This window comes from Xiphophorus couchianus, chromosome 24 (genome assembly GCF_001444195.1).
Source record: "Xiphophorus couchianus chromosome 24, X_couchianus-1.0, whole genome shotgun sequence".
Taxonomy (NCBI): domain Eukaryota; kingdom Metazoa; phylum Chordata; class Actinopteri; order Cyprinodontiformes; family Poeciliidae; genus Xiphophorus; species Xiphophorus couchianus.
The window spans coordinates 4,387,413-4,400,599 of NC_040251.1; the positions used below are offsets into that span (position 1 = coordinate 4,387,413).

Below are 13,187 nucleotides of genomic sequence, written 5' to 3' on the forward strand. Positions count from 1 at the left end.
GTTAACCCCGTCCAGTGCTGCATACTAATAGGTGTTTATCCGTGGGACCCAGGAATAGCTCTGGTATGTGAAACCTAACACCGCAGGTATAAATGCTGATTATTTTGTGTCGTGGCTGCACCCTGAGTTCACGTTATTTGGCCCAACTCACATCTGCAGCTCACCTTGGGGGCTTGGAGAGGGGAAAAAGGTGTGAGTCAGGAGGATGCCTAGAGGGCTGTTTGCTATTAGAACCTCATATGTCATTTTGTGAAACCGTGGATGGAAAAGATGCAGGAGAGAAGGCCTGCTGTTTTATAAGTGTGAGCCAGGGGGGTTGGGGGGTGAGGATTTGTGTCCAGGTTGGTCACCGGCTAATTAGACCCAACAGGTCGCGGGGTCTGCCAGTGTGTGCAGAGTAATTCCCACCAAGGTCATTTACTTAAATTCCTCCCAGTGGAATTGTTGAACAAACACAAACTCTGGATAAACTCCTCATTGATAGAGGAAGACCGGAGGATTGGTGATGAATGGAGAACACTCACGGCATGGTTCCCTCATCATTCATAAAGGAAGCTTTTTATACACAAGATATTTTCAGTCTTCTAGATCACAATGTATCATTTGTGCGATGGACACAAATAGTTGTAACATTTTTTAATGCTCGTCAATGGTAAGGTTTAGACAAACGGCCGTTCTACCCATTCCCATCCTAGTACTTAAGTCTTGGAGTGTGGAGACATTGGGTTGCCACAGATGGAGGAATCTTCTTAAAATGGATGTTTTTTGGTAGATATGTGTCATGATCTGTGTGTTTCTGTGTATTTATTTCGAGTTTTCTGCGTCTCCGTGTTGTCCTGTTCTCCCCTCGATTACTCCCAAGTGTTTCTCGTTTCCCTAATTACCTCCTGTGTATTTAGGGTCACTTGTGTGTCTGTGTCTTTGTCGGGTCCTCGTCTCGTTTGGCGTCTTGTCTGAGGTTGTGCTCAGTCCATTCATGTCTCCTTGTCGCTACCTGCGAAGAGCCCTGGTTTCCGCTCTGCAGTGCTGCCTTGGTTGTTGGACTACAATTTTGGATCGTTTCTGTCATTAAATAGTCTTTATTTCACTTACCTGGATCTCCTGGCGTCTGCCTCACCACCTACACCGCACCGTTCATGACAATATGTTTTTTTCCGTTTTTGAAGAAAATCAACGTCCAGATCTAAGAATTAAAAAAATTACCCTTGCAATATACATATGCTCAAACGGTAGGTGGCAGTAAACTAAGTAATAGCTACATTTAAATTCAATGGAGCTTGGCTAAAGTCATGCTAGGCTAAACATATGTAGCTAATGGTTTACCCTTTTTACATATTAGCAAAGTGGGCTTCTTTTCCTGTTGATTTTAATAATTTGACATGTAGTCCACAAGACAGAACTAAAGAAAAATATATTTTTGAAAATTACTAAATCTAGCATTTTAAAAAAAAATAATTTTAATCCAACAAAAGGCTGGTTACACTTTGTTAGGATGTCAAAACGAGGTTAGGCTACTCCAATTGTCAAATATTCTTTCACAACTTGCATTGAAAACCCACAGATCTTTTTGACATAACTTTTGCATTCTCACAGGGCCTGTTGTCAAAAGCTGGAGTTGTTGTCTTTAGATTTTCTCCCCGCTCTTCTTAGAAAAGATCTGAGTCGCCATAGAAACCCACAACTCTGTATTTGATGAGTATCTTCCTTGTTTTCCCATATTAATCCGTCTTCAGTTGATGGCAAGTTATCAGCCAATTGCTAAATTGGCAGACATGACTGGTATTCAGTGTTGCCATAACATTTTGTCTTTAATAGCATTAATACTTTATCAATGTGTTTATTAATGTTCATATTGAAATGTTATAATTATTCTGTGTGTGAGAAAGATAAACCAGGAGGGATTAATGAACAATTTAAATGAGTTATAGTAGCTTTAACCGGCTGCTTTCTGTAACAGCTAGCTGTACTCCAACAGTAATGCTGGCTTATGTAAATATGAAATAGATGTTAAAACTCGGTTTCAGTTGTATTTACTTTTTTTGAAGGTATTAAATTAGCATTTTTTTCATTTGGTCAGCAACAGTACCGGTTAGTCTGAATATCAAATATTTTTTATTTTAAAAGTGGACCACTGTCTATTATGGTTTCCATTGTGTGTATTAATCCATATTCAGACATATTTGGTATTTGAACTATTAAAATAGGTATTGCAACCCCTTGTAGTGGGAGGTCTGCAGTATTAGCAGATTTCAGCTTATCCAAGCTTTGGTCCCTGTCATTTGCACACCAGGCGTCCACTAGAAGGTTTATATGACTTTAAAAAAGAAATCATACTGTAGTTAAAACAAGAGTATGACTATTTAATAAGTGCTTTATAAGGACTTATTACACCAACAACACACTAATTAGCATCAAATGAATGCTTTGCTATAAGGTAAAACAGCTATTTGACATAAATAAATTGCTTTTGACACTTCTCAGCCAAAAATATCCTCTCAGCTGAATTCCTCTGGGTGCGATCCAAACCATGGCAATTATTTTTTGACTTCTCTTTAGCCCTTGCCCTCTCAGCGGGCATTCCAAGGGTCAAAAATAGACTTTATTATCAAGAAAAGCTGACATGGATTTGCTATGCTGCATGGACATAGCAGCGTTGTCGTGATTTAAGATGCATATGAGCCAATAAAATCAAATATAATACAAACATTGCTAGTTCTTATCAAACGAGCTTGGTTCCAACAAACACTCGTGGCCAGAGACCGCCAAAGAATACGTGTTGGGTTTTGTAGGCAGAGTCAAGGTTATGAATATTATTTGATTAGTGGGACATGATGAAACAAAGTTACAGACACTGTCTGACTGTTTTGCGACTAAGTTGCTGTCAAAGCAAGTTTTCACACTTGCAAGCTGAACCGGCAAAACCCGAGTCCCTTGAGTGACTTCATTGTGCTGCATCTCACTGGATGGAAATGTTTACCAAATTGCAGCACATAAATCCTTACATGGAAATGTTCACTTCACAAGTCCCAAATGGAAACGCATGTGTATTATACCCAAAGTGTTTGTTTGCTGCCAAGCAACGGATGCATGTGCAGAGCAGAAAACTTTATTTAGCTGTTGTTTTTTTTCTCTTGCTGATGTTGATCACTGTGAGGTGTCTGCTATGAAACCACATTGTTACGTTTCAGCCAATAAAAGTGAACGAAGGCCTGTGGAAACAACTCTCTTAATGAGTTGGCTTGATGCATAAGTCTGCAGATTTGGAGCGCAGACGTTTGAAACGCAGCGAATTCCAGATTTTATTCCCCCAATTACTATTACCCATGCTGAAAATTTCAATTTTTCAGTCCAAGGAGGGGAAAAAGGCAAGAAATGATTGTCAATTGTTAGAATAATTGGTTTAGCAAGAATGAATGACATCCGTCTGGTAAAAAAAAAGACCTTATGTTACATTTTTAAACCCTTAAATCAGTCATCATTGGCTTAAGTTGTTCAGATTTAAATCCTGGCATATGACTAATAATTGAGCTTCTTTGCTCTTTGGATGGATGAGGACTAAGACTTAAAACAGATATGTGGATAAAGGAGAGCATATCCATTGATAAATGTAGTGGAGGACTTGTGATGCCTGTTTCTCTTTGGGGGATTTTATTTAAAACAATTATTCTCTCATAGGTTTTCTTAACCCACAAAGTAAACAGTTTATTTTATTGTGTTCACATTTTGGTGTGACGTTTTGCTTTTGCAATTAAAGATGACCACAGCCCACTGTTAATAACTGATATAATTATTGGACAAAAATTAGTTACCAATGTATGTTTTTTGTGATGTAAACTTATTTAGCATCAAAATTCAACTAGAATGTTGTTCTTCTTACATCTAGACAAGACAAACCTTGGTTTAGCTTCAGATGGTGTACTGGATGGCTGTAAAAAAAAAAAAAAAAGGACCTGGGAGTCTCCTCGCTGTCGCTCCGCATCTATGGAATTCCCTCCCTGACACTCTGAGGGCAGCACAATCCACTGACTGTTTTAAAAAAAAAAAACGTCTTAAGACATTTCGTTTCAGCAACATTTTTGGTTCAGTTTCTTGTATTGGTTTTAATCTAATTTATTTGTTCATTTATTTAAATATTTTTATCCATTGCAACTGCCTGTTTTGTTTTTATTCATGCCCTCTGAGATTATAAAGACGTAAAAGAGCATTGTAAATAAAATATATTATTATTATTATTATTATTATTAAGTGTGTAGGCTTGCTGCTTAAAAAGACCCACTGAATTTGAGAATTTGTATTAGCAAATTGTGTTGAAAGTTCGTCACTAGAGAGCGCCCCCAAACGGTCAATTTTGGAAAGCCTTTTCATATTCGCTGGAAGAATATACTTTCACTTATGACATGAAAACATTCACATTTATTTACCATTATTTTTTAAATCACTCAGAAGAGTGTACACATTCATTTCATGCTTCATGTTCTCCGTTGACATTATTACATCGTGTCTAAGACTATTCCTGGATAGACGCTACGAAATAGATCATTATCAGAAGTGATCATGATAAGAAATGTCAAAAAGTCTTTTTTTCTGTTTTTTAAAAAAAAAAAAATGTTTTTAACAATTGCAACCATAATGCTTTGCCAAATTTGCAGAATCTGTTTTGTCGACTCAGTAGTTTCAGATTGTCCAACATTATAAAGAAGTTAATTAAATCACTAATAAACAGACATTTTTATGTACTCTACTTTGTTTTTCAAATTGCTACTTATCTTATTCAAAAGTTGAAATCATTTGTAAATAATAATCCAGAGCAAATGTGCCACGGAAATTGGCACCAAAAAACAACTTCCAGCTACCACCAGATTCTCGCGTAAAACTTTTAAAATCGTGGTATTTAGTAAATAAACGAAAATATATGGCGAGACTTTTGATACATCGGGGCCACCGTAGAGACTGTCTGCCTCCTAGTCATGTGATGCAGGGAGAAAAATATCAACATCACTGAGCTCTGTTTGTGAAACCGAGCATTAACCGCGGTAGCCTGGCTTTGTGCGGCGTTTACGTGAAATATTATTAATTAGCGTCCACAATACTAAGTAACAACCGGATGTTAGCTCTGTGTTTTTCCGGTGTCACTGCGCAGGTGAGCTGTTTAGCTTGTCTTCCGGAGAAAACAAATCAGCGGAGCTAACATAGTGTTAGCTCCTGAAGAAGTATGAATTGTTCAATATAGAAGATTAAAGGTTACAGTTTAAAAAAAAAAAGAGAGAGATAGCGTTGGAAGTATGTGTATTTACCGCTAAAACGTTATTAAGCAGTTACATGGAAACAAACAGCTGGCTTTGTTCGTGTCTGGGAGTTGTAGTCCTGATTTAAAATGCTTGTTTCAACATTTTTTTACAGGATGGCTGTGGCTCCCTCGGGCCAGTCCTCACTTGTGCACAGTTTGGCCACACTTCTTCGCAATAATGGTATGTTCAAATATTCAATTTTGTTTATTTTTTTTATTTTTTTTACAAAGCAGAGATGAAATAATTCCACTTCAGCTCAGGTTATTTAAATGGACTCAATTCAGGCTGTGAGTCCAATCAAAACCAGCTGTTGTAAGAAACTTCCTGCCGTGACGAGCTCAGTTTAAAAGGGATGTCCAAACCTTTTGCTTTCTACGGGAAAGAATTCAAAGTTGGGAACAAAACTAGCTCAGTCAATGGCTTCGCCCAAGAAAAGGGCAGACAAACAAAAGCAAAGCAAAGAACCAGTAGTCCTTTCTGAGGGGAAAAAACAAGGAGAGTTGAGACAAAGCTAAACACAACACTTGATAAGGGGTCCTTTCTGTGGAAAAGAACAAACAAAAAAAAAAGAAACGGTTAACAGCTATTATAGTATCAGGACTACTTTCTACTGAAGAGCAAAACAGAGCAGACATTGTTAACAGCAACAATAAAAACACTAAGAAGCTCTGAGTCAGGAGTACTTTCTACAGCGACGAAGAACAAGGAGAACATGCAAAGTTCTTAACAGAACAAGCTGCCATCTATGGCTCCATTCAGGAAAGAGACTCAACTGCAACTATAGAAGCCCTCGGGCTGGGTGTACTTTCAATCCCGAACCCTACAGCTACAGAGATAGCTGAAGATTGATGATGCTGATTGTCGATTTCTTTATGCTTTAGTCGACGCTCGTCGTGAAGTTGTGACGATCTCTCTCTCTTTTCCTCATGTGAATCCCTTTTCCTCTGCAGGTGACGTAGTCCTGGACGGCAGCAGCACGCTGACCCTCCCCGCTTGCACCCTGCAGCAGCTCACCAGGCTCTTTGAGCAGTATTTGTTGTCCAGGAGCCAGCAGCATGGCTTCCTGGCGCTTCCTTCCCATCCGGCCGACACGTCCTCGCTGTTGCAGCTGCAGTTCCTGTTCGATGTGTTGCAGAAGACGCTCTCTCTCAAGGTGAAGAAGCCTGCTGCACAAGTACAGCATCTCTGAGGCCACCCAGCTTCCATAAACTCTATATTTAACTTGGGCTTTGACTGGACCAAGTTTCTATGAGACTGACTACAGCTGGCGTGAATTTAAGGATCAGTATGAGGAAAAGCTCCCTAGTCTGTCATGCTGTGGGCCAATTGCATATTAATGGTGTTTATTGATATTTAAGGGTTGAAATTAAATTTTGGGAATTTTGTTTGACTTTTTACAGTTGAACATTATCTTTTTTTTATAGTATGCAAATTACTGTTTGCAGCTATTTGTCAGATAAAGGTGTTTTATCTCTTTTAAACTAATGAAGTGAGTTAATCCTGACTAATCTTACTTCATCTGGTTGGGTCAAAGCACAGTCGATCAATAGACAGTCAGTGCTATGCTGCCCCCTGGTGTTCATTAAAATGTGACGATTTCAAGCGTTTGCTTTATTGAAAGTATCAGAACATAAACGAGCAGATATTTTCTCCATTTTTTTTTCTGCAAGTAAAGCAAACATTCACCTCTTCTCTTGCTCATGTGGTTGAAGAAATGGATTCTTTTAATTTTTGTTTAAATTCTGTCTCCCACATTGTAAAAAAAAACCCCCAAATTATTGCTCTGCACAGAACAGCAAGTGTCCATCGTCCAACTAGAGCAAAAGTCTGACATTAAGATGTAAATATTACCCTGTTGCTCACCTTATGTTTGTGTTCTTGCAGCTCATCCGTCTGCCTGCAGTGAGGCTGGAGTCAGCAGTGAAAATCTTCCCTTTCAAGTCTCTCAAGTGTTTAGAGGTAAAATCTGAGCTTTAATTTTACACTTACACGTAGTTCTCGTGCAAAGTTTACACACGCTTAATATGAATATTAAAATCGTTTTAGACTTTGAATTAGTAGTTCATAAATGTTTAAGATTGTGGTTTTGGCAGGAGCAGCATTATTTTTCCTTGGTGCTGATTGGCTGAACCTCCAAAAGCAGATACAAGAAAGCGTCTGCGCTAGTACTATGAGCTACTGTGTGTATTAATGCATATTGAGGTATATTTGGTGTTTAAACTATTGAAATAGGCAGTTATACGTTTTTATATTAGAGTGGGTCTCAAGTATCCTCATATTTCAGCTATGCGCAGGTTGCTACGGTTCCTAGCCGCTTTGGGTTTACTGTATCCTGATCACAGACCTCGTCATCACAATATGCAACAAAAATATCCCAATAACAGATCTTCTTTATATTGTTCTATCCCTAGCTGTGTTTTGGTTCCAAGTATCAACCCCAGAACAAATACAAATATCATCCATTACGAAGTCAGTCTTATATGTACATGTCCTGAAAAACCGCTCAGAGAGGATGAATCTGCTTCTACAATAAGCAAACCAAAATATCCAGATTGCAATTTGTAACTCAGGGAGAAGCACCTTCCTATGTGGATACATGAAGTAAAAATTGGAAGAGTTTATTAAATAACCACTTTCAGGTTTTGATGTAAAAAATAAAATAAAAAAAAGAGCTTGAGCTTGAGAACAACATCCCAACAGTGAGCTACGAGGGTGGCAGCATCAAGTTGTGATAGTTCCCCATTGGCGATTTACATAATAGATGGCAAGAGGATTGAACATTATGTGAAATTGTTGAAGTTAGATCAAAGCTTCCAGACTTACAGTTACTTTCATTAAACAGCCAAATAAATTATAAAGTACCTTAAAGGCAACAAAGTTAATGTTTTAGAACCAGTTCTGTCAGGAGGAATGGAACAGAACTCCAGCAAACTGTTGTTTATAGAAGGAGGCAACTGACCCAATAAAATTTTTTTTCCTTGTTCTCCTCCAGCTGAAGAGAATCCCAGCACACCTCCTTGAGGGACTCCGAGGAGTTTATTCCCAGCTTGAGGTCTTCACCTGCTCAAAGAGCCTCAACTCCCTGGAGGTACGTGTAGTTTGGCTTGTCAGCTTCCCATGTCCGTCTCCGTAGCAACTGTGTCTGTTTTTTTTTTTTTCATCTCCGAAGAGTTTTTGCGGCGCTAGTGGCTCGTATTTTTTGCGACAGTAGGCAGACAGGACAGAAGGGTGAGGAGAGGGGGGAGGACATGCGGCAAAGGTCACCGGGACCAGGAGTCGAACCCGCGACGTCCGCGTCGAGGACTAATATCTCCAAACGTGGGGCGTGCTAACCCCCTACGCCACCACAGCACGCCCCAACTGTGTGTTTTTGCCTTTTCCCAGGAGCTGCTCTCTCTGTGTGGAGGTGACCTGAGCTCTGCGCTGACCTGGCTGGAGCTCCACACCCTCAACTTCAGCTACAACTCCATCGTCTGCCTCGACCAGTCACTAGTGAGAGCAAGCCAACCTCAAGTCTCAACCCTTACTACTGTCAGCATCCTCTGTCACACTCCAACTGTTGCCGCTTTGTCTCGTAGAGTTTACTAAACGTCCTGAAATCCTTGGATCTGAGCCATAACAAGATTCAAGAGTGCGGAGAATTCCTAAAGGTAGAATGTTTTTTCATTTTAGCATTTCTCCATTGCTTTTTAGAAGCGAATATATAGGTTTTTTTCTTTTGTCTTTTTTAGCCTCTGAGTGAATTGGAACACTTAAACTTGGGATACAACTGCCTGCAGAGGGCGCCAACACTCGGGCCCAGCGCCAGGGCCAAACTGCACACGCTCATCCTCAGGAACAACGAACTGGAAACCATTAACGGTAAAGAGTGCTGGCATTACTCGTGGAGTCTCTTATCTAGCCCTGAAACTCAAGCGGCTCCGGCCAGACTGAGAGGCTGGCTGATGAGGTCACAGAGCCCATTCAGGGCGGTGATGTCATACGAGAAATAAAAATAAACCACCAGAACCAGTGTTCAGCTCTTAAGTTTTGTTTCTGTTCCCTGTTTTCGTGCAGGTGTGGAGCAGTTGTCCTCGCTCCAGCATTTAGACCTGGCCTACAACCTGCTGCTGGAGCACGCCCAACTCGCCCCTCTCTCCCTGCTGCACGGCCTCACCAGCGTAAGGCGCTACTTTTATCCCCACAGCCTCATCCAGCCCCATGTCGGATCATGTGATGATGTGTTGTTGCAGCTAAACCTGGAGGGAAACCCACTGTACTTCCAGAAGAGCCACCGCACCTGCACCGTGCCACACCTGTCCCCGAAGGCCGCCAGCCTCAGAGTGAGACGCTGCCTGAAACCGAACCGTTTTTATTTTTGCTCCATCATAAAAACTCATTTTTGTGTCTGTTTCTAGATGAGGCTGGATGGAACCCCACTGTCCTCCTCTGAATTATCCGTAAGTCTGGGTGTTTGGCTGCAGCCGCAACATGTGAGCTTCCCCCCGGGGATCAGGGAAGGATTCTGACTCCGAAGTCAGTCTTCATGTGTCAGAGACAGGCTAGGATCAGTTCATCCTTCCATCCAATTGTCTGTCCAGTCATCCATTCATCATGGAAAGAAATATCTGTAAAAATCTGATATAATCATCATGAAGTTTAACATTTACAGTTAACCGTTGGCCTAAAAGGACTCTAGGAGCTTTGATAGGAAAAATGCATAGGTTCTGTTGAACTGCAGAGTTTCTCAGATGACATCGTGATTTGTCTTGAAAGTTCAGCTAACATGGCAGAGCTCGTAAAGATTTGGAGGTTTTCTCTGGAGAACAGTGGGACGAAAGACATCAGAGACAAGACAGAATAGATATGTCCAAATGAACGGAGCAGAAGACATTGTGTAGAAGAGAGTGAGAGTTCAGTGTGTTTATGAGCAACGGTTCTCTGTTCTCCAGGTTCTACCCAAAGCAGGTCAGCTGATCATCCAGGTTCAGACGTCTGTGGCTCCAACCAGCGATCCACCTGAATGCAGCAATCAGGAGCCGTCAAGTGGGGCGGGGGATTTGAGTGACAGCCTGACCGCCGCCGAAGTTGGGATGTCCCGGTTTAGGAAGAAGAAGTCCAGAGTAAGAGTGAATCCAGGAGCCATTTTGTAAAGAAACAAACCCAACGGCGATTGAAACTGTGTTTGGTGTTTCAGAGTAAGGTCAAAGTTCGGAGAGCCAGCATATCAGAACCAAGTGATACCGATCACAAGCCCAGACCCTTCTCCTCTGCACAGGGTTGGTAACTACCGTCTATTCAGCAGCTACTGGAGAAATATCTAACACACTGACTGTTCTCCAACGTCTCTCCACCAGACATTATTCTGCCTCACCAACAGGAGATCGAACGCATGTCCAGCTTCAGAGACCAGCTTGGGGAAGACTGGCTGAGATACCAGCACCATCTAGATGGAGGGGCTCCCACCACCATCAGCAGCCCATACATCCCTCAGACTCTAACCAACGGCGTCGGCACCTCCATAACACCCAGCCATCCTGGGCCTGCTGTGGAGGTCCCAGAGGTTCTCCCACCGCCGCCACTGCTGTCCCCAGAGCCAAACGATCCAGAGACAGACTCCACGCTGCAGTGGCTGAGTCCGAGCGGCCAGCAAACCGATTCCACTCTGGAGGCCAGCACCGTGGACGGCCCGGTGGGGAAGCAGGAGGCGGCCGACTCTCACCAGTCCAGCCCCGACTCCCAAAGGTCTGCCAGGGTGTCGAGTGGCGGTACCAACCCAGAAGAAGAAGATGAAATCGGAGGTAAGGAGAGAAACTCATCCAGAATCTCTTCTACTTTCCACTGGGGTTTGTCTCTGACTTCTTTGTACTTTTTGAGAGTAAAAGTCTTCTTCCAGCAGTGGTCTGTACAAGTTCCCCAATGTTGGAGAGCAGCTTCCTTCCAGCTTTATTCTAATTTGACAGAAAGTCTAATATTCAACCGCTGTCTGGTTCTTTCCATCGTCTCTCCAGTTGACCTGTGTCGCCCCCTGTTGGTCGGCATCCTCCCCACCGGAGAGGAGGCTGACGGAGAAGATCAGGAGGGGAAGAGGATGGAAGTGTTTCTGCGGGTGAAGCACGGCGTCCTGGTGGAGGTGGACCCGCAGCGCGGCGTGGAGATGTCCCGGCTGGAGCTGGACAGCCTGGCCCGGGTCCAGACCACACAGGCCATCTGGACCCCACAGGTGAGCCCACCACCGGTCCCACTCTGCCAATCCATCCTGAACCACTGCTTCCCTCCAACGCTGTGCCGCACGTTGCTTTGGTTTCCTCCATTATGACAAAACACTTCAACTCTCTCTGTTCTACAACTGTCTGAAGTCTGGGATAATCTGGGAATGTCATCCCAGATCATCACTACTTTCTACATGTGGAGAAATATGAAAACAGAAAACCTGTCCATCCACACTCTGCGAACGTCTGTTGTCTTTCCTACCCGGCATGGTCCCAACACGACTCTGCTTTCTCCTCCTCAGGACGCCATGGAGCCGTTTCCTGCTGTGGAGCTTCACTTCGACTATATTGCCAAGTCCAAACGGAGGCGGTCCTACGTCCTGCTAGATGACGACCCCCATCAGGCTGCACAGGTTAACTCTCCTTACTCACGTGATCTGGATTTGTTTTTCTGACTCGTGTTTATGACCACATGTTCCAGAAGAGAAAATATGAGCCATTTAAAACTTAAAAGCAGCTCAGGACTTGCGTTCCAGCATGCAGGTGCTCGGTGTACAGGCTGGAGTTTTGACCCGAGTCCACCCTGATGAATTATGTCCCCTGCAGGTTTTGAGCGACATCCTGTCCGCTGTGCTGGAGGAGAACCAGCGGCGGGACTCTAAATCCGGTCCTGCCTCCTCCCGCCTGCAGTGCCTCCGCTGCAGGTCAGAGTTCAGCTCTCACCTGGCAGCTGGTGAAGAGGAGGACGGTGGGAGTGGAGTGGGAGTGATGCTGCGAGACGGTGAGGAAGGACGGAACAGGGAGGAGCAAACGGAGGCAGATTATAACAATGGCAGTTCAGGTGAGGGTTGTAGAGATTGGCTCTGGAACGTCAAGTCACACCACATGATCTGAGCAAAATCTGGACTTTGACTAGGCCCAAATTCTCTTTTAAAAAGGTTCTGTGATGATTCTTTTAGCATCGTATGATCTGACCAGCCCATTTCGCTTTTAGCCAAATCCAATTTCTTTTTGTATCTTTATTTCTAAATCTTGATATGCAGTTTGGCATGTCAGGCTCCACAGATACAAGTGGTATGAAAAAGAAGCAACAAATGAGCACAATTCGAGCCATTGGTTTGAAACAACAACCTATAGCCGGTCCCTATCCCGAGGTCAGGCCAAAACAGAAAAAAAAACAAAAAAACATGACACTTATATTTGAACTGGCGTAAAAGTCTTCCAGAAATTAAAGTAGTTGATCAAAGGTTGCCAGATCTGAGAAAAAACATATCAGCCAGTTGCCGTCCAAGTTCATCATGAATCTGGACATGGCAACTGTTGCTCTTGAACGTCTCTAAATCTGTCAGAAACAGCCAGGTTTTCATGTTTCCCCCCTGGCCCAGAAGCATCATGGGAAACCGTGTTGGGCTCTTCTCTCGCTTCAGCTTCCTGTCTGCTTAAATCCCTGACAGCAGGCTTTGTGGTTCCAGCTAGAGATAAAGCCGAGGACCAGGTCAGCACATGGCGGGCTGCGCCACAGCTCCGCTAAACAAAAAGCGTTGGAGAGAAGAATGCCACTCCGCATCGCAGCGGGAAAAAAAAAGACACGTAAAGAAAGAGAATGTTGATGCTTAATGACGATAGCTTCATTAAAAATAAAGCAACAAGCAGGTGTACTCACAGAAAGTACTGAGAAAAGGTGAAAAGCAACAGCAGCTCTGTTAGT

General features: G+C 42.8%; 2 protein-coding genes across 5 annotated transcripts in view; one reads left to right on the forward strand and one right to left on the reverse strand.

Annotated features, from left to right (window-relative positions):
- Positions 1–13,187, reverse strand: part of igfbp2a (insulin-like growth factor binding protein 2a) — a 37,378-nt gene that overhangs the window by 15,766 nt on the left and 8,425 nt on the right. The gene's annotated exons all lie outside the window — the stretch shown is intronic.
- stk11ip (serine/threonine kinase 11 interacting protein) overlaps positions 4,953–13,187 on the forward strand; it is a 33,102-nt gene continuing 24,867 nt past the window's right edge. For 3 of the 4 annotated variants that reach the window (XM_028011498.1, XM_028011499.1, XM_028011500.1), the window contains exons 1-17: positions 4,954–5,140; positions 5,401–5,468; positions 6,239–6,441; positions 7,173–7,247; positions 8,281–8,376; positions 8,673–8,780; positions 8,867–8,938; positions 9,020–9,149; positions 9,345–9,448; positions 9,521–9,610; positions 9,686–9,727; positions 10,220–10,390; positions 10,465–10,546; positions 10,625–11,068; positions 11,279–11,490; positions 11,782–11,892; positions 12,086–12,320. In XM_028011498.1, the coding sequence (XP_027867299.1) occupies positions 5,402–5,468; positions 6,239–6,441; positions 7,173–7,247; positions 8,281–8,376; positions 8,673–8,780; positions 8,867–8,938; positions 9,020–9,149; positions 9,345–9,448; positions 9,521–9,610; positions 9,686–9,727; positions 10,220–10,390; positions 10,465–10,546; positions 10,625–11,068; positions 11,279–11,490; positions 11,782–11,892; positions 12,086–12,320 (2,242 nt within the window). In that variant the 5' untranslated portion in view covers positions 4,954–5,140; position 5,401. Of the gene's footprint in view, positions 5,141–5,400; positions 5,469–6,238; positions 6,442–7,172; positions 7,248–8,280; positions 8,377–8,672; positions 8,781–8,866; positions 8,939–9,019; positions 9,150–9,344; positions 9,449–9,520; positions 9,611–9,685; positions 9,728–10,219; positions 10,391–10,464; positions 10,547–10,624; positions 11,069–11,278; positions 11,491–11,781; positions 11,893–12,085; positions 12,321–13,187 lie in introns of all 4 variants that reach the window. The other variant, XM_028011502.1, reaches the window with a different exon arrangement.